Below are 26,147 nucleotides of genomic sequence, written 5' to 3'. Positions count from 1 at the left end.
AGATTTTTAAGCCTGTGATTCAGAGAGCATCCCAGCTGAGGGGGTTGGTGGTGGATGACATGGAAACAGCAGCAGTGTGCGGGGAAGACTTCTCTTCTCAAGGAGGTGCCCGAGTCAGAGCTGAAGAGCTCATGGGGCTTCACCAGACTTGCCATTTCCTGGCTGTCTACCCTGGGTCACGCTTGGTGCTGGACACTAGAGCTCAGAACATGATGCTGCCTGCTGTACGGCAGAAAGACATCGGACAATTCTGATCGTGTCGCCAAGGCGAAGAGCTGAACCTCTAACTTATTCTGGGCAACTGGGGAAGTCCCAGCACCTTAGCTCTGCCTGCCCTCCCCTGCCCCCCAACTCTGTTCTGCATGCCACCTCGGTCTGTTTTAATGGCCCCAGTGCACCTGGGCCAGGCCTCCAGGTGTCCTCCACCCAACTTCCAAGCAAGGGGAGTGGATATATTTTTTTTAAAAGTAGGGACAAGAGGGCGCTCATTTGTGACCCAATTACTGGCCCCAAGGACTCAGGTTTCCAGCACCGAAGATCTCTTTTATTCCCACCTGGGCACTAGGTCCCTTCCGTGGTGAGGGGTGAAGGCAGGAGAAGAAATCAATCTACCCGTTAACAGTGATTGCCCTGTCTATGCCAGGTTTGGGCTAAGCCTTCCCCAGTATTATCTTGTTCAACAAAAGGGTGGGAAAGATTAGGAGGTTTTGAATCCTGCCATTTCCTGGCTGTGTGGTCCTGGGCAATTTACTTCTTTCTCTCTCTTGCTTCTGATAGCAAGTTGGCAAGATTGGATTCACACTAAAATGATAATCACATTCAAAAAATGGTTTCTTTGACTGCCTTAAGGGAGAGCAAGGGGCTGCAGTGCTCCGGGTGACCCTGGAAGGACTAGGGTGAGGAAGTGGGAGATTAGAAAACTTCAGGAGTGATAATAATGGGATTTGGTTGAGGGCGGGTCAAAGATGACTCCCGGGTTTTTGGCTTGTATTGTAGGTAGCACAGAAGAGTGGATGAACTTCATTATGCAATTTATTTTCTATTTTTATGACCAGTTATACATGCAAAAGTATTATTTTTGTATGTATGCAATTTAAAGAATAATAATAAACTTTATCTACCCTTTTATGTCACTTGAGAAAAAGTGGATACTAATTAATACATTTGAAGCCTTTGCGCTCCCCCTCTGATCACATCCCCCCATCCTCCATAGAGGTAACCTCTATCCTGAATTTTGGTTAATTTTGCCTTTGCTTTTATTTGTTGTTTCTACCATATATGTATCTATTATTAAACAATACAGTGATTGGTTTAATGTGTTTTTTAAAATATGTTTTTATTGATTTCAGAGAGTAGGGAGAGGGATAGAGAGAAATGATGAGAGAGAATCATTGATTGGCTGCTTCATGCACACCCCACACTGGGAATCGAGCCTTCAACCTGAGGAGGCCACTGCTACCCCTAAGTCTTGGCTGTATATGATTATTAAAAATATATTTTTATTGATTTCAGAGAAGAAGGGAGAGAGATGGAGAGATTGAAACAATGATGAGGGAAACTCACTGGGAATCGAGCCCTGACCGGGAATTAAACCATGATCTCCTGGTTCATAGGTGGGCGCTCAACCACTGAGCCATGCCGGCCAGGCTTAATTTTGGTTTTGAACTTTATGTTTATTCTGTTTGGGGTTCATTGATCTTCGGTCCAAAGGCTTATAAGAAACGTTAAAAATATATAAAATGTAAAAAGAAAAAGAAAAAGAAAGAAATGGCAAGGAGCCATCTCAGCTTCCAAGTCATCTGCACTGTGTTCCATGGTGGAAATGTTTCTCCCAAACTTCCGGCGTCCAAGGTCATGGAAATGGGCAGCAAACATTATAGACTTTCAGTAATAGTGAGGAGGCCACTGCTACCCCTACGTCTCGGCTGTATATGATTTTTTAAAATGTATTTTTATTGATTTCAGAGAAGAAGGGAGAGAGAGGGAGAGATTGAAACATCAATGATGAGAGAAACTCACTGGGAATTGAGCCCTCAACTCTGGCATGTGCCCTGACCACAATCAAACCATGATCTCCTGGTTCATAGGTCAACGCTCAACCTCTGAGCCACACCTCGGGGCAGTTGTATGTGAGTTTGACTCTGGTTTTGGTTGAAAGAACACCTTGCATCCTGAAGGAAGGCGCCTTCACCTTGCCGGGGTGGCTTCTCGGCTCTGCTCTTCCTGAGCCTTTGGCTGCAATCCGGTCTTCTATCAAGCCAGCGGCTTCTAGGCCCCGGGGCACAGGGTAAGACCAGTAAATTCTCTGGGCATGAGCTCATTTGACAGTTTCCTTGGCTATAAAATGCGTGCCTTGGTTGGAGGAGGTGTTGTGTGGCCTGCCGTGGTGATGGATGGATAAGGTACTCTGTAGGTCCATGAACCGTGGTGCTGACAAAAGCAAAGCAGGCCGTGGTGAATGCAGACCTGGAATGTGTCTATTCTTGCAAAGCTAAAGCACAGCCCTTCCATGCTAGCAGGGCCAAGTCAGATCAATCTACAACCGGGTGGGAATGGTGCCCAGCTGGGGACTCAGCACTGGGCTGTGAGTAGGAAGGACGCTCAGCACTGGCCACAGCAGGTAGCCCCAGAGAGGGGAAGACTTACGTTCCTGAGACAAAGCATGACTCCACCCCTGCCACCACGGTTGACAGAACAAGCCCTGGGGTGCCTGGGGATAGAGGCTGATCACGGTCCACCTGATGACCATTCTTTCCCACGCTTTGTTGTGGGTCTTTGTCGTTACCTTGCCTTTGGCTGTTAAACATCACCACCTGGCCCGGCTGGTGTGGCTCAGTGGTTGAGCATCGACATATGAACCAGGAGGTCACGGTTCGATTCCCGGTCAGGGCACATGCCCAGATTGCAGGCTCGATCCCCTGTGTGGGGCATGCAGGAGGCAGCTGATCCATGATTCTCTCTCATCCTTGATGTTTCTATCTCTCTCTCCCTTCCTCTCTAAAATTGATAAAAATATATATATTTTTAAAAAAACACATGCCAAAAAAATCACCACCTGGCCTTTACATCACCAGGATACCATTATCCTCACTGAGATCAGGGAATCCAGTTCCAGCGATCCTCCTGGCACCCCGCCCCCAACCCCCGCAATAGAATTACCAGCCTACAGAGGACAGCCATCTGAGCATATCAAGAATTCGATGTCGCTCGCCAATGCACTTCAACATGCTTTGGTAAAGGAGTGTTTTCCTGACCCCCTTCAACCATGTGGCTGGAAGTGGCTAAACAGATTGCACAGAACAAATCCAATCCAGCCCTCCCATCTCCCTGAGATTTCAGACTCCTTCCTCTCTAGTATGCCAGGGAAATTCCGGCATTTCAAGCTTATTAACTATAGGCTACCATGAAGTTCAGGCTTTAATTAACCAAACCAGCAGACTGTGAATGCCTCTCCCAGGTGCTCACGCCAACACATTACATCCCAAACCCTGATGAGCATCCCTGGCCGTGAGTTTGGCCACGCTGAGCCTTACAGTCCACCCTCCTGTCTGTTTCCCACACACGTTCCAGGGGCTCCCGCCAAGGCAGGTTGGCAAGGCCTGTAACTCTTTCTGGCTGGGCTTTCTCCTCTTCGCGTGGGCCTGTGCAGGCTGTGCTGGGCTCTAACTCACGCAGGTCACAGAACTCAGGAAAGTGCCATCTATGATACTTATAGACTTGATCAGCAGGACCAGCTGCATGAAGAGCGCTAGGGCCAGGTCTGGGAGGGTCCTGAATGCACAGCTTCTGGGTGCCCTCTCCTCATGGAATCCGGACATGTCACCTTCCTGACACCTCAGTGTGTTCACCAATGAGGAAGCTCCACTGAGTTCTGTGTCCAGAGCTTTTATTGGGGCTTCCTGACACAGGCACAGTTGATTAGATAATTGGCTGGCAATCGAACTCAATCTCCAGGCTCTCTCTTCTCCCTAGACCTCACAGGGCTCAAAACCGCAACCCTTTCACCACATGGTTGGTTTTTCTGGCATGACCAGCCTCAATCCTGAAACTTTTTAGGGGCCACCATGAATCACCTGTTTGGTATAAACTGTCAGGGCCCACCATGAATATCACTCCTAATACTTGGGAAATTCCAAGGATTTAGTCTCTCTCCCAGGAATGAGGGACAAAAGCCAAATTCTTTACTATAGAGCACATAGTGTGGTCAGTTTCCACCAGGCTAGCTTCTCAAGTCCAGCTTTTCATTCTGACAAGTTTCAAACCATTTAGATTAAACAATTCTTCACAATTTTACCACAATTTGTGCTCTCCGTAAATTAATGTCCCAGTAATTTCCCCTTCTTTCTTTTCTGTGGTTTTAGTTATTGGAGGTCAACCATGGTCTGAAAAGATTAAATGGAAAATTCCAGAAATAATCAATTAACAAGTTGTTCGCTTTTTAAAAAAATATGTTTTTATTGATTTCAGAGAGAGGAAGGGAGAGAGGGCTAGAATATCAATGATGAGAGAATCATTGATCTGCCTCCTGCACGCCCCCTACTGGGGATCGAGCCCACAACCTGGGGAATGTGCCCCGACCAGGAATGGAACCCTGACCTCCTGGTTCATGGGTCGACACTCAACCACTGAGCCACCCTGGCCAGGCAACAATTCATGTTTTAAAGCACCAGCCTTAACCTGCGATAAAACCTTGAGCTGTCTTGCGCCGTCCCACCCAGGATACGAATCATCCCTTTGTCCAGCGTGTCCACACAATACGCTACCCGCCTGTTAGTCACCTAGTAGCCATCTCAGTTATCAGATAGAGAGGCCACATTAACATAACTTTTATTACAGTATATTGTTATAATTGTTCTATTTTATTAGTTATATTGCTAATCTCTTACTGAGACTAATTTGTAAATTAAACTTTACCGTAGGTATGTGCATATGTATGGGGTAAAACATAGCAGATATAGGGTCCAGTACTACCCATGTTTCAGGCATCCACCAGAGGCCTTGGAATGCATCCCCTGCAGATGGGGCGGGGGAGTGGGGGCATTGGAACACTATCATCCAATATGCAGATCATACTCAAATTTCCCCAAGGGTACAATGTCCTTTATAACTGATTTTCCCAAAGAACTTATATACGTATATGCATAGCCCATGGCCATGGGCAATAGGTTAGTGAAGACCTGGAGGGGGGGGGGCGTGTGTAGGGGCTAGAAAGAAGGGGGAAAAGAGGTGGGGGAAAATGGGAGATACCCATAATATTATCAACAATAAAAAATATATTTAAAGCATAATAACTGATTTCCGCTCCAACTTGGATCCAATCCAGGATCACACTTTGCAGTTTTCATATCTCCTTTAATCTGACACATTTCCCCAATCTTTTCTTTTCCTTTCTTTCTTTTTTATGACATTCAAAAAAAGTTTTAAAAAACAACACAAATTTGTTTTGTGTGTGTGTTAATCCTCACCCGAGGATATTTTTCCATTGTTTTAGAGTGAGTAGAAGAGAGAGGGAAAGACAGAGAGGAACATTGATGTGAGAGAAACACACTGATTAGTTGCCTCCTGCATGAGCCCTGACCAGGGCCGGGGACAGGGAGGAGCCTGCTTGTGCCCTTGGCCAGAATCGAACCCGGGACCCTTTGGTCTGCAGGCCGACACTCTATCCACTGAGCCAAATTGGCCAGGGCAAAACAACACAAGTTTGTAATCTCACAATATGGCGGTCAGAGTCTGAAATGGGTTTCACTGGGCTAACATCAAGTTGTGGCAGGGCTGCATTCCTTATTTCCTTGCCTTTTGCAGCTCCCAGGAGCCTCTTGTATTCCCTGGTTTGTGGCTCCTTCCTCCGTCTTCAAAGCCGGCAGCATATACCTCCAATCTGTCTGCCTCAGTTTCCATCATCGCATCTCCTTCTCTGACTCAAACACTCCCTCCTTCTTCTAGGGACCGTTGTGATGGTATGTATGTGGCCCACCCACATGATCCAGAATGCTCTCCCATGAGATTAACATTTATAAAGTGTCCAGGCCAGTCATTTTGCAGGATGACTCTCACTTTGGTTTGTCTGTCCATTCCCTCAAGATGAGGTTCAGAGTGAACATTTTTGGCAGGAATACGACAGAAGAGATGTAGTATTCCTACATCCGCAGTGTCCTCAGAGCATCGCATCAGGAGACACGTGGTGCTAGTCTGTCCTGTTAATGTAATGAACTTTGATTCCATGATTAAGGCGGTGTTGCCAGATCAGCTAGCTTCCGATAAACTTAGAAACCTGAGAACCACTGGCCTGGCTTTCCAAGCAGCCAGAGGGGCTGTAGCACACCTGGCCTGGCTTCCTCTTTTCTCACCAGCTTTGGGAACACCAGGGGGTCTTGATGGAAGGAGGGGCCAGGCTCCGCAGGGCTGTCACTTATTCCCAGTTCTCTGGAGGCTCCTGGAGACAGCTCCACGGTTGCTTTCCGTGGGTGCTGGAGCCCAGGACGTTGTTGAGCCCGCCTTGTGACTATGCAGGTGTCCCGGTACGTGCGCATGAAAGGAGGTACGTGCGCACACGTGGGTCTTCTTGCACATTGTTATGGCGAGCCTTCCTGTTTCCCCCAAAGCCTTCCACCGTGGAGGCTCTGGGTGGGGGAAGTTGTGCATGTGTGTGTCAAGCGTTTCTGAGCAGAGCCGGTCATGGTTCTCACGTGCTCCCCCTGTCTGGGCGGCTTGGTATGGCCTGTGGCCCCTGCGAGGTGGTTGCACCCATACTTCCCGGAAATGTTTGCCTCCCACACGCCGGTCCGCTGCGCTGTCGGACATGGACCCGCCAGGCAGTGCGAGCTGGTCAGGCCGAGCCCCCCCGCCCGCGGAGTCAGCTCCGGCCTCAGTGACCCTGGCGCAGCTCCTGCAGCTGGTGCAGCAGGGCCGGGAGCTCCCCGGCCTGAAAAAGCGCCAGATCGCGGCGACCCATGGCGAACCCACGGCGTCCCGGCTCCCGCGGAGGCCCAAGCCCTGGGAGGCCACCGGCTCGGCCGAGGCCCCGGCGCCGCCGCCCTAGACCCGGGCCACAGGCACGCTGACCCTCGGGTAGGGAAGGAGGGAACACCTGGGGGAGCCCGGCTCGGCGGACCGAGGACCACGTCTTCCTAAGGGGCCGTCGTGGGTTCCCGAGGCTCGAGATCCTTTGCAGCTGCGAGATCTGGAGGGGACTGTCCCGCATAAACTCGGACTGAAAACTGGGTACTGACCAGTATTCCGCCCTGACCTGTCTCAGCTGGACTTAAGCCTCCTGGGAGCACCATGGGGTTGTTTTGTGCCCGTATTTCAATAAAAAATTTCAAAAAGCCCTTTAATGCAATGGAAACAAATCTCATTCTATTTGCTATGCATCAATGTGTTTTCATTTTTAAAATGCAACTTAGGACACACTGAGAACTTAGAAATGTTGATAACGTGTTTATATACTGCTTCAGCTTATTCTGATGGTTGTGGAAGTGAATTTAGGATTCAAGTGGCATTCATTTTGGACAGCCACTCTCCAGACAGTTAATAAAAGGTTTGATGGTCAAATCTGGCCTCAAAATGACTTAAAAAATGCATTAAGCAAATTAAGTCCCAAGGCATTGAAGAACAGCCAATCAAACCCCAGAACCCTTGGCTCTAACCGCTGGATCTGGCTCCCTGCGCCTTCTCTTCCTGCTTTTCCCAGGACAGTCCCACTTGTTTGGGGAATGGCATACCACGGCACTCGATACAGACATGTCGGGTGCACGCCTGGTGAGGTCCCTCAGCCTGGCCAGAGATGGAGGCCTATGGGGGGAGGTAGAGGTACTGACCACCAGGGGGCAGCTCCTGCATTGAGCGCCTGCCCCCTGGTGGTCACTGCACATCATAGCGACTGGTCAACCAGTAGTCCTGGCCGCTTAGGCCTTTATATGTACTAGTATAGATACAGAATTCTAAGTTAAAAACTTATTTTCCTTAATCCTTTAACCACCATGTGAGGCAGACAGGCTAGACTACACAATCAGCCCCATTGTACAGGCAAGAGTGAAAATCTTATTCCCGTATTTAGTGTAAGAGATCTGGGATACAAACTCTGGGCTTCCACAATGCTCTTTTCCCATGACGTTAGACACATCCCTGTAATCTGATTTCACAATGCTCTCCAGTGTTAGAGTAACATCTACTCCTGGCAGGTTAACTCCTGAGGCAACCACCGAATTAATTACCTCATAACCTGGCACACTCTGAGGCACTGTTACACTAACTCCATCTCACAGCTATGTTTGAGGGCCCATGAGCCAAACTGCAGCAAGGCTGATCTTAAGGATCAGGCGCACTGGCTAAGCATATTTTCAAGTCTTAACCTGGGCCTGGCACACCTTCACCAACTGCTGAGATGGCAGGTTGAGGCAACTGAGTGGCAGAAGAGAAGACACACTTATGACAACATAGGCAGGATCAGACCCTTGTCAAGAGTAACGTCCCAGGAGCATTAGTGTCCTCATGTTGGTCTATTACAGCATTACCAGCAGGATAGAGAGCAATACTCCTGGAGGGATCTGCAGCCTAGAATATGCAAGGAAATGTGGGGAGCCAGCATGGCCATGGCAGACTCATGCCAGCTCAGCCTGGTTCAGTGACCCTGAGTGGGGGCAATGAAAGGCTTAGAAAAGATAGACAAGAGAATGAAAGCTGGGTCTCGGTGGGACGCTGCTCCTCTGATGGACAGCGCCGGCGCCCACAGCCCTGTCTTTATTTTATAGCAGATGCCACGAGGCAAAGGGCGTGATCAAGATGTTTACAGCATACTCGTGGGTTTCAACCCTACTCAACTACATGCACCCGAACTTTATCACTCAGGCACGTGGGGCCACGTGTTCAGACCATAGGTTCAAGTTTACAACTGTATCTGTTATAATTGTGCTGGGAAAGCTCTGCCCTCCAAGCTGGGACTTGCATGTGGCAATGAGGACGGTGCCCTCTCCTCAGTCCCGTGGTCGGCAAACTGCGGCTCGCGAGCCACATGCGGCTTTTTGGCCCCTTGAGTGTGGCTCTTCCTAAGCCTTAGGAGTACGCTAATTAAGTTAATAACAATGTACCTACCTATAAAGTTTTAAAAATTTGGCTCTCAAAAGAAATTTCAATCGTTGTACTGTTGATATTTGGCTCTGTTGACTAATGAGTTTGCCAACCACTGCCTCAGTCCAAGGCTTGAACCTGTCCAAAACACTGCAGCCGTGCCCCACAAGGAAAGGGTGTAACTAAGCTTGCCCAGGGCCTAAAAGACCAAATAGTGCCAATTTCATCCATGCCAAACTAAGAAAATGGTTCATTTTTTCCTGATTTTGGGTTCTTTTTTTTTTTTTTAAATTTTTTTAAAAAATATATTTTAGATTTTTTACAGTGAGGAAGGGAGAGGGATAGAGAGTTAGAAACATCGATGAGAGAGAAACATCGATCAGCTGCCTCCTGCACACCCCACACTGGGGATATGCCCGCAACCAAGGTACATCCCCTTGACTGGAATCGAACCCAGGACCCTTCGGTCCACAGGCCGACGCTCTATCCACTGAGCCAAACTGGTCAGGGCTGATTTTGGGTTCTTAAAGCAGAGGACGGATCATCAGGGAAACCAGAAAATTGATCGTAAAGCCGAGCAGAAATAAATGGGGGACAATACCCCAAGTTAAAGTCGGTGTAGGGGCTCAGTCTCTACCACTGTGTTCCTAACAGGAAACACCCATGAGCTTGAAGGGAAAAGGCGATCTTGTAAGCTCTGGTTTTCCACAGGACAGGGAACCAGATTAGCAAGGCCAGACCTGAGTAACCACTCCTGATAGTGCAGGACTTTCTCGTGTAAGGTGCATGGGTCCCTGAGAAGAGTCTATGAACACCCTAAGCCCTTGAGCAAAAATTGGAGTGGATGCATGTTTTTTTGGGGAAATGGTCCTTCCCTTCTCACAAATCCAAGAATAGGTTAAAATCCTGAGCTAGGAAAAGGAAGCCACCAGGTAAATTTAGAGCCAGTCAAGCCTGAGAGCTTTCAAAGCTGTCACCGAAAAGCTGGAACACGGACACACAACAGAGACAATTGAGCCCCATTTTCGTGCTCTTCTAAATGTATTTCAAGTTCTTTCCAAAACGAGGCAATGGGAACCCCAAGTTCAGGTATGCCTCTGGGCTGGGCCCACTGCCGTCTTGAGTTCACGCTTGGGCACAGATGTGACGAGGGACATCTCCTATCTGTGACGCAGGACCCTCTCCTCCATGGCATGAGTTCTTGGCTGATTTCAGAGGTGGCAGCAGTGGCCAACGTGGGAAACACACTGGACTTTTCCTTTGGAAGTGGGACATCACCACCATCTTTTCCCTGACCCTTCCCCTGCAGTTTCTGAAGATATAGCAGAAAATAATCTTCTTTGAAGATACTGGATAATTCCAAAAAACAGAAACACATGCTTCCAGTGCAGTGTGCTTTCAGATATTCTGGGAGGAAGGAAAACACAACTTTGTTAATACAAATGAACTGTGACCTGGCACTTAAGAGAACTGCAGTAACCACAATAAAGAGCACTTTCAGAGTTAAGATTCCTTCAACAAAATGGATTGTTTAGACCTTCAAATCCTTTCTATTTAGTTTTTAGTATTACTCTTTCCCCACTTTCCGCTAAATAACCACACTAATACAGAGATTTCTTTCACTGCTCAACATTTCCTAGCCTGTAACTCTTGGAATACACAGTCCCATGTCCTAACCAGGCATTCACCCTTCCAAGCACGTCTCCATCCACTAGACTTGTAAATACCAGCCTCCTCTCGCCCCCAATGCCAAAGTTCCTCTCATATACTGGCAAACGCAAAAAGAACTTTTAAGTGACAAAGCTTAGCCCAGAAAGTTAGCAAAGGGCAGTTTGCAGCCCCACCTCACCTGGGCTTAGTTCAGCTGCCGGATGAGCTGGTTGATGCGTTCACCTCGATAACCGGGGGAGCCCACCTCCTTGAGGAAGCCCACTCTATTCTTGGGAGCGTGACGGGCTACCGAGAGATGGAAAGGGCACAGGAACCCTGAGATCGCCTGGAAATTCTTTCCCGGAAAGGCAATTTCATGAATGAGGTCTTCCAAGCAAATGACACCAAACTTCCCTAAGAAACACAAGGGCAGCTTCCTTTATTCGACATTTCCCCAGCGTGTGCTCAGAGGCTCTCATACCCCAGAACTGGGCACTCAGCGGGTTCCTGGGATCTCAAGAAGAATACAACCTGGACCCCACACAGGACCACCAAAGAGCCTTGCTTTTTGCCAAAACTTATCCCTAAGATGCAGTACTCACCCAGATGCTCCTCAATCACTGTGTTGTCTGTCAAAGGGATGACTTTATTCTTGACCTTGGCTTGTCCACGTTTCAAGATGAGCTCCCGGACAGACTTCAGATTGGGAAATCTAAGGGAGGCAGAATAAAGAACAGCCTTAGCTGCCCCCTGGCACACTGCCTTACACTGCCACTCAGTCCTGCAGCCTGGCTGAGGAGAGGTGCTCCCCACTACCCCTTCCCCTCACCACACAGCGTCCTGCAATCACACTGCAGCTGGGATGCGAGGGCACACCCAGTGAAGAGGGTAAAAAACCAGAGCGGCCTGACTATCAAATTTGAATTACAATTTATGGACAAAAATGTTACCAGGCAAAAGTTTATTTCCCAGACACAAATAAAGTAAGTCCTGGCTTATAGTCTACGACAGTGATGGTGAACCTATGACACACATTTTTTTGGTTGATTTTTCTTTGTTAAATGGCATTTAAATATATAAAATAAATATCAAAATATAAGTCTTTGTTTTACTATGGTTGCAAATATCAAAAAATTTCTGTATGTGACACGGCACCAGGGTTAAGTTAGGGTTTTTCAAAATGCTGACACGCCGAACTCAAAAGGTTCACCATCACTGGTCTAGGACTCTGGCCTTAGGTGTCCCTCTACTCAAGATGGTGCAAGAGCTTACAACTAAATTCAAGCCTTTGCTGGGTTTAATGTTTGAAGAAACATTACTCTTACACAAGCACTGCTTCTAGTTCTGCTTTAAGACTCCAATAATTAGTTTCTGTTCTACCCACTGCACTCAGCTGTGGCCTAGAGCAGTGGTTCTCAACCTTCTGGCCCTTTAAATACAGTTCCTCATGTTGTGACCCAACCATAAAATTATTTTCATTGCTACTTCATAACTGTAATGTTGCTACTGTTATGAATCATAATGTAAATATCTGATATGCAGGATGGTCTTAGGCGACCCCTGTGAAAGGGTCGTTCGACCGCCAAAGGGGTCGCGACCCACAGGTTGAGAACCGCTGGCCTAGAGGAACAAGCCCTGCATGGTACTGTCCACGGCACATTACCAGCAGCACGGTATCCCCTGCTCTACCTGCCCCATATCCCAAGGTTCTTGCGGCTGGCCACTGATTTCTGGTGACTGTGGTCACAGCAAAATGTTCTTTCAACACAGCAACAGGAGCCTTGGGGAATAGCACCCTGTGCATTCTAATGTTCTCAACACGCTCAAATACAACCTAATGTGAAGCCACACACACAAAAGCCTTACTCACCCCCAGGTCACATACGGTTCCACTATACGCAGCGTTTTTATGGTCTGGGGGGTCACTCTGACAAAGACACCACTGAAAATCTTCTTCAGGCGAAGCCTTGCAATGGTTTTCTGTACCAGCATGCTCACCCCCCTGATCCTGAAATGAAGAGCAGAGAAAGTCAGGCTCTATTTCATTTATGTCAGCCCAACCAGCACCTGTGAGATGTACGCCACTCCTGGCCACACCGAGAGCAAGACACAGACTGTGCCTTACAGAGTTCAGTAGAGGAAGAGGCAGCCGCAGAGTGGATCATTTCCACACAATGTGCAGCCATGCCTGAGGTGCTATGGGAACAGAGGTGGTCCCAGAATTTGTGGTGTGTGTCGGGGGGTGTAGGCCTATGTATATCAAGCTAAGGAAGCTGGACTTGCTTCTATGGACAGTAAAAGTGATGGAAAATATTAAGTAAAGACAAGATCAGATTTCTTTTTGGGTACAGAGAACAGATCTGAGAATGTGACACCAGAAGCAGGAAAAGTTAGAAAACTAAAGTGATAGCCCAGGAAATAGACTATTGACAGTGTAGGAGGTCTGGTAAGCAAGGCTCATAAATATTTAAAATACACAGGTTTCTGGTTTGGGTGATTGGGCAGGGGAAACAGAAAGAGGCAGAGTTGTATGTGCAAGTAGGAACGAGTAAGGAAAATGCCTGGCCAGTGTGGCTCAGTGGTTGAACATCGACCTATGAACCAGGTCACATGCTCAGGTTGCAGGCTTGATCCTCAGTGTGGAGCAGTACAGGAGGGAGCCAGCCAACGATTCTCTCTCATCATTAATGTTTCTCTCTCTCTCTCTCCCTCTCTGAAATCAATTAAAAAATGCAAAAAACCCCAACAATTTTCATGTCTCTCCCTAGCGCCGATTATGCTCCATCCACTTGACCTTGGTTGTTCCTAGAGATGCCCTAATTCCCCCACTTCAGGACTTTCTGCAGCTCCCGTGGAAAGCCTTTCCCTAACACTGGTGAACTCCTTACATGTTTGCAGGCCTCAGCTTCAAGCTCCTGCTTTAGAAGAGTGTCTTCAACCTGTATACACACTGTCCCCCCACCAATCCAGAACTTAACCCTCACAGCACAGTGTATTTTCATGTCTATTTGCCTAAGATCAGTTCCTTAACCTCAAAGACAAAACCAATGCTGTGCTCAACCCTGAATTCCCGGCACAACTCACCTAGTGGCTTCAGGCCTATTTTTACCTCATCTCCCCAGAAAGGGGTCTAGAGCCTAATCACTAGTTTGCCCCCAGCCTCGCGTAGCTGAGCGAGTGGCCTACCTTTGGATGCGCACAACGAAGGCCAAGGAATGTTCATCTGGCACCTCCAAACCGTGCGGCTTCACTTCCAGCCGTCTGAGGCGCACCTTGTCACGTCGCTGCCGCCAGGCATCGTGCAGGAACCATTCCAGTCGCTTAAACCTGATATCTTTTCCTTTCCTCTGCTACGGAGAGGCAGACCAGCATCACCACTTGGTGTCTCTAGTCACCTTTACTTCCAGGACAGTAAGGCATTAATCACTATCAGTAGAGCTTATCTCCCTTACGTCTGCAAAGGGAGCAAACCAACTCCTTCATTCTCATGTAAAGAAAAAATGAGACACCAAGAGAAGATGGAGTTGAGCAAACCTGGGAACTGCTGAGAAAAGTCCTTGATAAGTTCACTCACGTGCTGTTAACCAATGTTTACCTACAGGCGTTTTTGGGAACCTAACAGTTAAGCATCCTAAAGTACAAAACACGCACGCGTTTGTTCCCTGCCTCCAAAATATATATATTTACCCCAAAACACTGAGCAAACAGCACATTTAAAAAAAGATGCTAAGATTGTTTTCCCCAGTGACACGTCTGGTCTCTCAAATCACTTGGTATGAACCCAGATGGTACAAGCTTCCCTCCCACGTGTTTCTGAACAAACTACTCCAGTATTTTGCCCACAGTTTGCGTTTGATAAAGATTTGCTAAATGAAGGCACGAACCATCGAACTGACGGGGGTGGGGCACCAAATCCAATTCAACCAGAGCCGGATGAAAATCAACACATGATCATTCTCACTCCATCCTCCTGGGTCCCCACAATTACCTCCTTCTTTTCCAGAAGTGCCCGCTTCGCCTGGGTGGCTTTGAGGGCCTGGTACGCCTTCCTCTTTTTCAGGAGGTTTTCTGGAACCAAAGGGATCTTTTTTCTTTGCCTGATACATAAAATTGAGGTCAGTGACAATGTCTGGGAAACGCATCTTCAATGGACCTCCAAACCATTTCCTAGGCTTCGGCAAACATTGCCGTCTTCAAAGTCCTAAGAACCGAGACTCCCCCGAAACCTGTGCATATTAGTGGTGGTCTTCAGCTAGAGGGAATTGCTTACTCTAAACCAGTGGTTCTCAACCTGTGGGTTGCGACCCCTTTGACGGTCGAACAACCCTTTCACAGGGGTCGCCTAAGACCATCCTGCATATCAGATATTTACATTACGATTCATAACAGTAGCAACATTACAGTTATGAATCGTCATGTAAATATCTGATATGCAGGAGGTATTTTCATTGTTACAAATTGAACACGATTAAAGCATAGTGATTAATCACAAAAGCAATATGTAATTATATATATGTTTTCCGATGGTCTTAGGCGACCCCTGTGAAAGGGTCGTTCGACGCCCCCCCAAAGGGGTCGTGACCCACAGGTTGAGAACCGCTGCTTAGCGAGTCATGAACTTCCGCCCTGGCCCGAGCACCAAACCTATTCGTCAGGGCACACGCCCGGACTGAGGTGCCTACCCGAACAACCGATGGATGTTTCTCTCTTTCTCTAAAATCAATGAAAGCATACAAAAAAATCACGAACCCTTTAGCCACTGTTCCTCAAGTCCAAGTAGCTTTTACTGACACAGCCTTTCACAGACACTAGCAGCGAGGACATCCTTGTAAAACCCTGGGGCTGGGGCGGGCGCAGACCCATTCGCAGCGGGAATCCTAAATCAGGCTCGGTGAACCCAACTCCAGCCCCGCGGCCTGGAAGTCAATCCTCGCCCCTCCATGTCACCGGAACTTGACGGCCCCCGCTGCCCGCCGGCTCGCCCGAGCCCTACGGTCCCCGCTCTACACCCCCATCCTCCGTAATCTGGAGCCTTTTCCATTCCCTTCCTTCAGGCCACAAGTATCCCTATTTCCCGCCAACCCGTGGATGGCACCGGATGCCCTGAGACCCACGCCAGAGACTCAGAGTCCCAAATACTCACTCTTCCTCCGCCATCTTGCCAAAGCTGCAGCACCAGCGCATGCGCAGTCCCACCGCGTGGGGAAGCGAGGCACCGCTCTATGTGTACTTGACCATAGAGACGTCTCTTAGCCTCGCGTCCCGGAGAGCCGGCGTCCAGTTAGCAGCAGCCACCGCGGAGGTCACGCCAGCCCCGATTCCTGCCAGAGGTTGCACAAAGCTTTCTTTACACTGCTCCCAAGGGCTTTGGAGCCCTGTAACACTCAAAACCCTTTTCACTCAAGCTATAGTCTCATATGCCGGGGGCTGGGCTATAAACAAGGAAACGCTTCCCACCGTGCACGACGACTTCCGGTGGGGGCGGGCGCTGCTCCGCCGGCTTCCGCTGGGCTTCGTGGAAGGGAAGACGGGCCGCTTCCGGGCCGTCTTTTCGCTCCCTACGGAGAGCGCGCGGCAGCGGCTTCGGCTCTCCGGGGGCGGAGGTCTTGTGGACGACGTCGGGCGGGAAAGTGCAGCCCTGATTCCGTCGGCCCAGCTCCAGCAGCGGGCCCTTGATCTACGTCTTAGTCTCCTTCACCCACAAAACGAGGATAATAACGGCCCCCTCCCCCCCCAACAGCCTCAGGAGGGTGTGTGAGCTGCTCCGGGGGAGCGCCGGGCACGGACACCGACCGCCGGCAGCAGCGCCGGTGTTACCGCGGCCGGACCGAGAACCGGGAGTGCCTGCCTCCTCGTCCTCCCAGAACATTCCCTCTTGCGCCTGGAATACGCTGCCTTCTCTCTGGTCCTAGTAAAACCTTCAGACCTCGCGTCTCAAGCACTTGTGTGCACAGAAGCCACCCGAGGGTCCTGCGAAAATGCAGATACTTACTCGGGAGGGGCAGATACTTACTCGGGAGGGGCGGGGGCGTCAGGTCGAAGGGATGCTTCGGGTCTAGGAATACAGTTTAACCAGCAAGGCTCTAAGCAGTCTCCGCCCTTTCTCCGAATTCCTGCACACACCTCTTCCCCGTGACCCTGGCAGGGCCGGGACCATGCCTGATCCTAGACGTCTAGCACAGGTTCCTCTTTCTTTTTTTCCATTTCAGCACGGGCTTCTTCATCTTGGCACTAGTGGCATTTGGGGCCCCGGATAATTATTTGTTATGGGGAGGGGGCTGTCTTGTGCGCTGTAAGGGTGTTGAGCAGCATCCCAAACTTGCACCCACTATAAGCCAGTAGCATCCCCACGCCAGTTGTGGCAAAAAAAAAAAAGTCTCCAGGCTTTGCCAAGTATCCAGCACAGTAAGGATAGAGCGATGTGGTTATTTGGCCGTCAGCACTCCCAGGGACCCCCACAGACTTCATCCTGTACCGTTTGGCCTGTTGCTTCTCTACTTAGACCGGGTGCTCAGAAGGCAGGGAGCTTGTCGCCTAGTCTCTGATGTACAGCACCTGTCACAACAGTGGACACCTGCAGGGGCTTGCTGGCCGCGTGCCAGGCATCGTATTGGTATCAGCTGTGTAACCAGTCCAGCCAGAAAGAAGGTGCCCCGCACAGAGCTCGCTCCCTGATGAGTAGATACCGAAGGGCAGTGCCGTGGTCAGGGTCACAGACGTGGTGGGAGGCTCCTTCTCACCCGCCACCCCATGTGTCTTCCTTTGTGAGGAGCCAAACAGAAGCATCACCAAAGTGTGGCACATCCATTGGACACCGAACAAAGAACCAAAATCAGTCAATATTTTGTAACTTCCCCGAGAGGTAAAAGGCAGGTTCTGTGGAGCGGACATATGCGAGAGGGGAGGACTTTCAGGGCTATCAGCAACACTGGCTGAAAAGACTGGACGCCAGGATTCAGGGACGGCGATCCAGTGCCCGCGGGTGGTGCTGAGAGCGTCCTTCGTCTCAGTGCCAACGCCACCCTCCCACCAGGCTGATCAGAGAAAAAGGGATGGAGGCTCCAACCAAAAATCCCTCACTAACTGAACATGTTTACTGAGCTCTGAGCACGGGCTCTCACCCCGGGTGAGATGATCGTGGGTTTTTTTCTAAGGGAGGTTTCTGAGTGAGAGCCTGGCATGGCCATTCACAGCCTCAAGAATCTTATTCTCCGTAGCTTGTCTCAGAGGCTTCTGCTCTCTTTTTTCTTGACCACTTCAGTTGTCCATCGTTAGGGAGTGATTACGTAGATTATGGAAGGCCCTGGCCAGGTAGCTGGGTTGGTGAGAAGGTCATCCTGATACAGCCATGTTGCCGGTTCAATACCCAGTCAAGGCACATACAAGAATCAACCAATGGCCGAAACCGGTTTGGCTCAGTGGATAGAGCGTCGGCCTGCGGACTGAAGGGTCCCGGGTTCGATTCCGGTCAAGGGCATGTACCTGGGTTGCGGGCACATCCCCAGTAGGAGATGTGCAAGAGGCAGCTGATCAATGTTTCTCGCTCATCGATGTTTCTAACTCTATCTCTCTCCCTTCCTCTCTGTAAAAAATCAATAAAATATATTTAAAAAAAAGAATCAACCAATGAATCATAAATAAATGGAACAACAAATCAGTGTTTCTCTCTCTACCTTCCTCTCTCTCTCTAATATAAAAAAATTAAAAATGTATGGAAGACTCTGCAATTATATGTAGTGATGTAGGTCCTCAAGTCCCCAAAACTTCAGTGGTAGGTGTTTTTCACTTTTTGGCCTGCTGACATCCAGTCCTCTTTCCCAACGATATTCCCTTTCTCCAGTGAACGGTCCCTCATCGTGTACATCTGTGGGAGTGGAGTACCACAAGCTTGCCCTCCACGCATAACGTGAAAGGGTTCTGGGAGACCTGTTCCAGGCCTCTCACCTGCCCAGTGGGAGGGGCCTGGGACCGTAAACTTACCTTCCTTGGTTTTGAATCTTGAGCAGTGGTGATGGAAGAAATGTAGGTTTGCGGCAAGCCTTTTAAGGATTTCCACCTACTGAGTGAAACCTCCTGGAATTTCCTTGTTCCTGTGCTGCTCAAGCCTGGTGTTTTTTTCAAACTTCCCTTCAATCCTTACCCTTCCGATAAAACGCCTTATGCTAGTTAACCAGATCAGTTTCTGTTGCTTGCCATCACAGAATCCTGACTATAAAATTCTAAGACATTTGGAAAATGTCTGTATTGGATTGTATTTGAAAAAGCAAGATACAGAACAGGGTGTAAGAGCATGGTCCTAGTTGTTTTTGTTTTTTGGCTATAGATGTATTTGTATGCAACAATTTTGGAAGGATATACAAAAAAGTGTAGATGGGTATTATTTTTGGGAAATGGGAGCGGGGCCTGGAATGGGAGCAAGGCTTACATTGTGTGGTATGCCCTTTGTTTATCACATATTTATTGGTTTAATGAAAGCTCTCTAGGTCATTAGCCTCCTGTGATTTGTCTGTTTTAGAAACTCCTCGACTGTATGTTTTTTAAGACTCCTTTCAGGACCAACATTTTGTGGTTCCCTGAATTAACCCCAGGGTCCCTTTGCTAACAAATCCCACAATAAGTTATGTCAGTGTTCTTTGCACTTTGGGGTTATTTGTAACCCTACTCTTTTCACTTAGATAATGAAGCAGTGCCTTCTCCGAAAGGCAAAACCACCACACCCCCCACACCGGAAAGGGGGTCCACCTGCAGTTTCCTATCTGCCCCACACCTCCTTCCTGGATTACGACCCTTCTAGCAGCCCATGTCCTTCGTTTCAGGCTTTCCTTGTTGTTTCCTCAGAGGGACGTGGGTTACCAGGAAGCATGTGGGAAAGAGATTACAGCAGGTCCTGGAATAACGTCGCTACATGACAACGTTAATGAGATGCCACAGGAACGTAACTTGTTTATATCAATTGGCTTTCAGTAAAATTGGTTTCCTTCTCGCCGTTTCGCCGCAGTTCCAAGAACCTATTAACGACCTTAAGTGAGAACTCACTGTAGTGTGAGAGCAGCCAGATGAGCCTGGAGTTGGGGAAGACAACATGGACAGCAGCTTTTGATCTTGAAAAACAAACGTAAGGGAGCAAAAGTGGGAAGGAAAAAGGAGCGAACAGGTGAGGGGCAGCAGCTTTTCGAGGGTTAAGGACAGACACAGAAAGCTGGGGTAGGAAGGAGACAGTGTGCAGAAGGTAAAACCAAACAAAACCGGAAACCCAAACCTCTTCTCAATTATCCCAGGGATAATGGAACATTAGCTTTTTCTACCTTCCACACGTCTTCAATAACATCATTTTACACCAAGGAATGGAGGCAGCTTCATTTCCGGACGAGTCTTCCTAGTTTGTTGTGGAGGCAGCTGAGTCCCTGTGAGATGAAGCACTGGCACCTACTTGCAGATGCTGCTGCCCACCCCCTCGCACGGCTCTCCTTGACCTTCACAGAAATTAGATTTCCCAGGAGGATCGTCCTGCCTTTGCAGCTGCTGTCAAAGGCCGGGCTACAGCACCTGTGCGCGAGGGATACAGAGAGGTTTCTCATAAAGGCCTTTCCCCTGCAGCAATGCAGACGCAGGCTGTTCACGTAACAGAACCTACTTTATACGACAAACGAGCCTCCAGCATTTGTGTGCATACTGGGACAGATTTCTCCACATGTTAACACTATAATTACAAACGTCCTTTACCTGCATCCCTGCAGAAAGTCTACATATTTGTTCTCAAACATCACTCAGGAAACTGCACTAAGAACCAGGGCAGGGAAATCCAGTTTGTCGCTCTCTACCAAGTGGCAGTCCTGGAGAGTTTCAGCTCCAGTTTCTTTTCTCTGGAACTCCATCCGGCCGGTTCCCAAACGTACCTAGTTATTTGCTTGTTTTCTCTCTAGATTTGGACTCCTAGAGAACAGAAATCATCCTCAGTTACACACGTCCCCCGTGTCTAGCCCGTGCCTGTAAACTGCTCCAAGGTTTGGCGGTTACTGCGCTCCACCTTCAGCCGGTCCCCAGGAGCCCTACCTGTCTCGGGAGTTAGTCCCAAAGACAGCATAGCTAGTCCTGCTTGAGCGATGCTATTTCAGCGATTCCCCAGATGGTGGGGGTTTTGTGTCTCTTCCCTTCCCTCTGTCTCCAAGAATCCACTGGCTACTTCCTCCACATCAGGGAGGACTAGGGTCCCTCCTGAAACAAGGCCTCCCACCTCCACAGCCAGGGCTGAGGGCTTCCCCCTCCTCAGAGAAGATGCCTGGTTCTTTCCTCTGGGCCTGCCCCTGGGGACAGACACTGATCCTAACTAAGCAGTCAGATGGTCCCTCCTAACTCGTCACCCGGGGGGCATCCCCATTGCAAAGGGTCCAAGGGGGACAAGAGCATCAGGATGGACACACATTTGTCCTTAGTAAGGAGAGAAGCTCGACATCAGGGCAACACTGCAAAAATAAAAATAATTAGGGAATCCATCCACTGATGTGACGATTCAAGCAGGAAGTATCCTAATTTCTGTTAGTTATATGACAACTTCCTATTTACATATTGGTTGTTGTTGAATGTTGTGTTCACGGCTGCTACTGCTTTAAGGGCAGGGGAAGCAATGAAGCCATAAATAAGGGTGTGAGTATAAGTTCTAGGCCCCAAAGAGAAATTTAAGGAGTCCTATACTGTCATCCCTAGAAATATATTTCACCCTCTGGTAGTTTCCCTAACGATTTGGGTAGAGTCACACTCGTGAGGACAGGAACGCAGAAGGGCCTCATGGGACTAACTTTACAGATAAGGTTACATGGGTATTTCTTACCATTCTGGTCAAAGGTGTGACTCCAAAGAGAAACATGTTAATTCTGAAATAAATTTAAAAATGTATTTATTTATTTATACTTTAAAAAAAATTGATGAGAGAGAGAGAGAGAGAGATGTGAGAAACATTGGTTGTCTCCCACATGCGTCCTGACCAACCAGAGATAGAACCCACAACTTGGGTATGCGCTCTGACTGGGAATTGAACCCGAAACCTTTCGGTATATGGTATGATGCTCCAACCAACTGAGCCACACTGGCAAGGGCTAAATTTTTATTTATTGGTTTTAGAGAGAGAGATCTGTTGTCCACCTATGATGCATTCACTGGTTGGTTCTTTAATGTGCCCTGACTTGGGATTGAAAACACAACCTTGGTATATCGGGACAATGCTCTAACCAACTGAGGTACCCAGGTAGTGCTGGAACAAGTCTTATATGAAATAGTTTTCTTTACGGTCAGGACACATTCCTGGGTTTTGGGCTTGGTCCCCAGTGGGGAGCGTGCAGGTGGCAGCTGATCAATGATTCTCTCTTATTATTGATGTTTCTATCTCTCCTTCTCCCTTCCTCAATAAAAATATATTAAATAAAAAAAATAAAAAAAGAATTCGTTGACTTTTAGAGAGGAAGGGAGAAAAGAGAAACATCAATGTGAGAGTGTAACATTGATTGGCTGCCTCCTGCATGTCCCCTACTGGGGACTGAGCCCACAACCTGGGCAGGTGCCCTGACCAGGAATCAAACCAGCAACCTCTCGGTGCACGGGATGATGCCCAGCCGAACCACACTGGCCAGGGCTCTGCTTTTGTTCTTTATCCCCTTACTTTCTTGTCCTTGAAGAAACAAAATAAATATAAGAATATATGGAAGGAAACTTCCTACAGATTGAGGCTCACTTATCTAACTTTTCAAATGACCCTGTTTTTCCTTCGCTAGTTAGGAAGGATCCATGTGACAGGAGCAGGGATGGAGGCCAGAGAAGTACATGACTAAACTTTCCCCACGACCAACTTGGTTTAATTTGTAACCGTTTGGAAAGGCCGATCAATTAAAACCCTACCTTCTCACTGCCTAGGCTACTTTTCGGCAATGGTAAGTTTATTTCAACAGAACTCCCACTGAACACTTACTTACCCTTCTTCTGGGAAAAGCAGCCATTCCTACTTGCAAATCAAGACAATCACAGTTGCACATTTTCCCAAATCTTTGGCTGTATTGCAATGGTTGTTTCATTTTGTAATCTCCAACTAAACATTTCCTAACCATGGATTAACAATATAGTTACTGACTGGTTTCTTTTAACAGTATTTATCCAACATAACAAAATAAACTGCAATTTGTTATACTTTTTTACAAAACATTTTATAAATATTTTTACAAAATGTATACAAAGCAATTTCAAGTGAGACATACTATACAAATGAAGGTATTTAAGCAAATAAAGCCCACACCACACTGACAGTGAGTGACGCGTCCTCTTTAAGTCAAGTCAGTCTGTAAGGCCTCCCTAATCTAACAAAGTCTACTAAATTCTTCAGAGCTAAAATAGTTCTTTTTTTCGTAATTGCCGGTTTAAAATTTGCTTTATCTTTAGGCAGTACTTAAGGACACAGAAAATCAAATGCTTCATAACAAATTCACACTTTTCCACAACAACAGAAAAAAAAGAGAGAAAGAAATGATTTTTGTTACTGAGTACAAGTAGTTCTAAAACTTAGACTATGAACCTGAACAACTGAAGGTTGGCCATCTGAGGCTGAGCTCTCTTACCCTTCACCAGAGGGCTCGGCATGCGGGTTATGACCTATGTGCGCATAACCTAATCACAGGAGTAAAACACATCTCGTCATCTTCATTTGTCATTATCTAGAATCTTTCCTCCATAAAAAGTAAACTTACATACAAGGACACAGAAATTTACAAGTTTCATTTTGGTAAATGAGGCTCTCCATTTGCTAGACAAGTGTTAGGGCTTAAAAACCCTTGAAGGTGGTATATAGAAAAGCTAGGGTTTGGGTAGCAGGGCAGGACGGGGAAGAGGTGCAACAAATGTACACAGAGCTTATCTTGTCTCTTTTAAAAATTCCACTGATTCGCAGTAATTAATGTAACTCATTAGCAGCCTTCGCAAAGGCTTCCCGGTATAAAGTTCCACAATGAGGAGAATTTGATCAGGAGGAACCATCTTTAAGTCTTGCTAGGAATTAGGGGAGCAGGAGCCGTAAAGGAAGAAGAGCCTGTGAAACCTTGGGGCTCAGGGCCGGGTGCCGCCCCAGGGCTGCCCAAACAGGAAGTTCCAACCGGCAACAGCAACGTATCTTCCCAATATGTTACAATAAAGGAAAAAGGGGGGATATGCAGCGTGGACATTGGCACAAGTAAGGAAAACATGGTAACCCTCAGATGGCCCACACTTTCCGGTTTCTGTTGGCGGGGTGGGCGTGGGGAGGAGGTGCTCTGCTTTTATGAAGACTGGCTGTCGGCAGGGTTTCTCTGTTTGGTGGGACAAAGGGGCAGGGTGTTATCAGTCTTCTGTTGCTGCGTTTTCTAGCAATCAGAAGCCTTCCTTTCCATCACAGGCCAATCTGGAAAAGACAATGGGAGTCACCCGCATTCTGCGGACAGCCAGAAGCAGGCCCTGGCAACGTGTCAGGGTGGACACCAGCGGGCACACCTCTGAAGCCATAGAGACAAACAGAATAACTGAGAGAGTGCATACACGGAGGGGAGCGTGTGTACACACTGTCAGCACTCAGGCACATTCACGCCCGTGTGACAGTGCACAGCAAATACCATGATGTAGCTTTCCCAAGGACGGGACCTAACTGATGTTACCATGACACCAGAGTGACAGTAACCACAGAAATGGGGTGACCTGGGCAGGCACAAAAGAAAGGAAATGGGGAAAGCTCCCTGAAAAGAAATATAAATAAATAAAGCAATGTCATGTCCACTAATATGAACATAGGCCGAACACAAGCCATGACAGGGCACGTCCTTTGGCTCTTGCGTGGGACTCCCGCGTCCCAGATCTCCTCGTTCCGTGGTGGGCTGGCTGGCTACCTTTGGTTTGTCTGTGTTTTGGTAATGACTGCTGCCAGGGGTGACTACTGTGCTCAGACAACAAGCAGCATAAACAAGGCCAAAGTCCCCTTAAGGTTTAAACAGAAAAATTACAACATAGTTTTCAAATGAAAGTGCTTTTGACGCTTGGCTGTTTGTTGTGGGAGAGGGTGCAAAGAGAGGTTAAAGGAAACAAAACCCAGCAACAAACAAAAAGGTACATCCTATGTTGACTCTATCCAATCATAAAATGCAGAACGCTTGTTTTTCTCACAGTTAACATATATATGCTTTTACATATATACAGATTTATTCCTCAGGCTGCACCCCGGCCCCACCCCGTGCACTGTGCCACCTCACGGGTTCCGTTCCCTTTGCTCAGCCCAGCGGAGGCTCCCAGTCACGCTGCGGCGCTAGGAACGGAGCAGGCCTGGGCCAGCCCCCTCGGACGTGCTGGGAAGGCGCGAGGCTGAGCTCAGGAGCCTCGGGAAAGCACGGAACATGAGCAGGGGCGCCCTGCACACGCCCGCACCCTCGCCACCGGCTGCCGCCCCTGGGCCACCCCAGGGCCGAGGGGTCCCCTGCAGCGGCCAGCAGCTACTGCTGAGGCGGCGAGGGGAGAGCCATGTGGTCTCCCTCCAGCAACAGCAACAAAACCAAAAAGCCAAAATTTGGAGATACAGTGGGGTATGCTTTAAAAAGTAGCTTCTATTAGTCCTGTTTGATTTTCTTTAATAAGTCTGTTCTTTTCAAATGACTTATGATTGTCAGGATTTTTTTTTTTTACCCAGGGCCAAGGGTCCTATGATCGCATTGAGTTACACAGTATTTTTAAGAAAATAAAACAAGTAAACAAAAAACTGACTAAAAGCGCGTTCAGAACACTTGCAATGTGTAGGCCTATCAGACTGCTTTCTAACAAGGACTGGTTCCCTGGCGGATCTCCCCGACCCACGGCGAGTATTGCTCTTGAGGAAGAACAGGGTGAGAGCAGGAGGGATGGTGATGGGCCGAGCGGGCTGGAGCCGGGAGCCGTCCGTTCGCTTTTGCAGGAGAGACTGGAACTGGCGGGCGGGCGGGCGGGAGCTGCGATTAACACTCGAGGATGCTATTTACAGCGGCTTCTAAAATGGAGTCCGTTTCCACGGCGCCTTCGCTGTGGTCCGGGGCGAACTTCTCCAGGCAGCTGTCCTGCGAGGCGGCGGGGGAGAAGCCGGGGAAGTCCAGCTCCACGGCGCCCCGGGCGGGGTCGCTGGGGGCCTGCCGCCCCGCCTTCTTGAGCTCCAGGATGTTCTTGAACGTGGTCTCCAGGCTCCGGGTGAGCTGGAGGTCCGCCTGCGGCTCGCCCGACCCCTTCATGATGTCTGTGTGTAAAACGTCGCTCTGGGGCGAATTCCTGCGAGTTTTGTCCTGGAAGGAATTGCTACACGTCATCTCCAAGCGAGAGTCGCCGAGGATGCTCGAGAGCTTGCTCTCGGGACCGGGACCGTGATCGGGTCTGGCCGCGGTTCTCCGGGGCCCCTCGGGGCCGGGGCCCCC

General features: G+C 48.6%; 2 protein-coding genes across 4 annotated transcripts in view; both read right to left on the bottom strand.

Annotated features, from left to right (window-relative positions):
- Nucleotides 1–9,576: 9,576 nt before the first annotated feature.
- Nucleotides 9,577–16,151, bottom strand: RPL7L1 (ribosomal protein L7 like 1). Of its 3 annotated transcripts, XM_006100550.3 has the most exons (7): nt 15,860–16,141; nt 14,705–14,813; nt 13,903–14,066; nt 12,587–12,724; nt 11,319–11,428; nt 10,916–11,130; nt 10,279–10,473 (listed from the first exon to the last, which is right to left on the bottom strand). In XM_006100550.3, the coding sequence occupies exons 1-6, from the start codon at nt 15,898–15,900 to the stop codon at nt 10,922–10,924; spliced, it is 771 nt and encodes a 256-aa protein (XP_006100612.1). In that variant the 5' UTR covers nt 15,901–16,141; the 3' UTR covers nt 10,279–10,473; nt 10,916–10,921. The 3 variants fall into 3 exon arrangements, with proteins under 3 accessions (XP_014321453.1, XP_023619915.1, XP_006100612.1); XM_014465967.2 differs by lacking the exon at nt 10,916–11,130 and having other exon boundaries at nt 9,577–10,473; nt 15,860–16,151; XM_023764147.1 differs by lacking the exons at nt 10,916–11,130; nt 13,903–14,066; nt 15,860–16,141 and adding an exon at nt 15,466–15,593 and having other exon boundaries at nt 9,577–10,473.
- A 6,585-nt stretch (nt 16,152–22,736) lies between these two features.
- The window catches only part of BICRAL (BRD4 interacting chromatin remodeling complex associated protein like), a 36,631-nt gene continuing 33,220 nt past the window's right edge, over nt 22,737–26,147 (bottom strand). The window contains 1 exon segment of the mRNA XM_023764146.1: nt 22,737–26,146. Within this exon segment, the coding sequence (XP_023619914.1) occupies nt 25,701–26,146 (446 nt within the window). The 3' untranslated portion in view covers nt 22,737–25,700.

This window comes from Myotis lucifugus, unplaced genomic scaffold (assembly GCF_000147115.1).
Source record: "Myotis lucifugus unplaced genomic scaffold, Myoluc2.0 scaffold_318, whole genome shotgun sequence".
Lineage (NCBI taxonomy): Eukaryota > Metazoa > Chordata > Mammalia > Chiroptera > Vespertilionidae > Myotis > Myotis lucifugus.
This window is presented reverse-complemented; position numbering and strand designations above follow the sequence as displayed.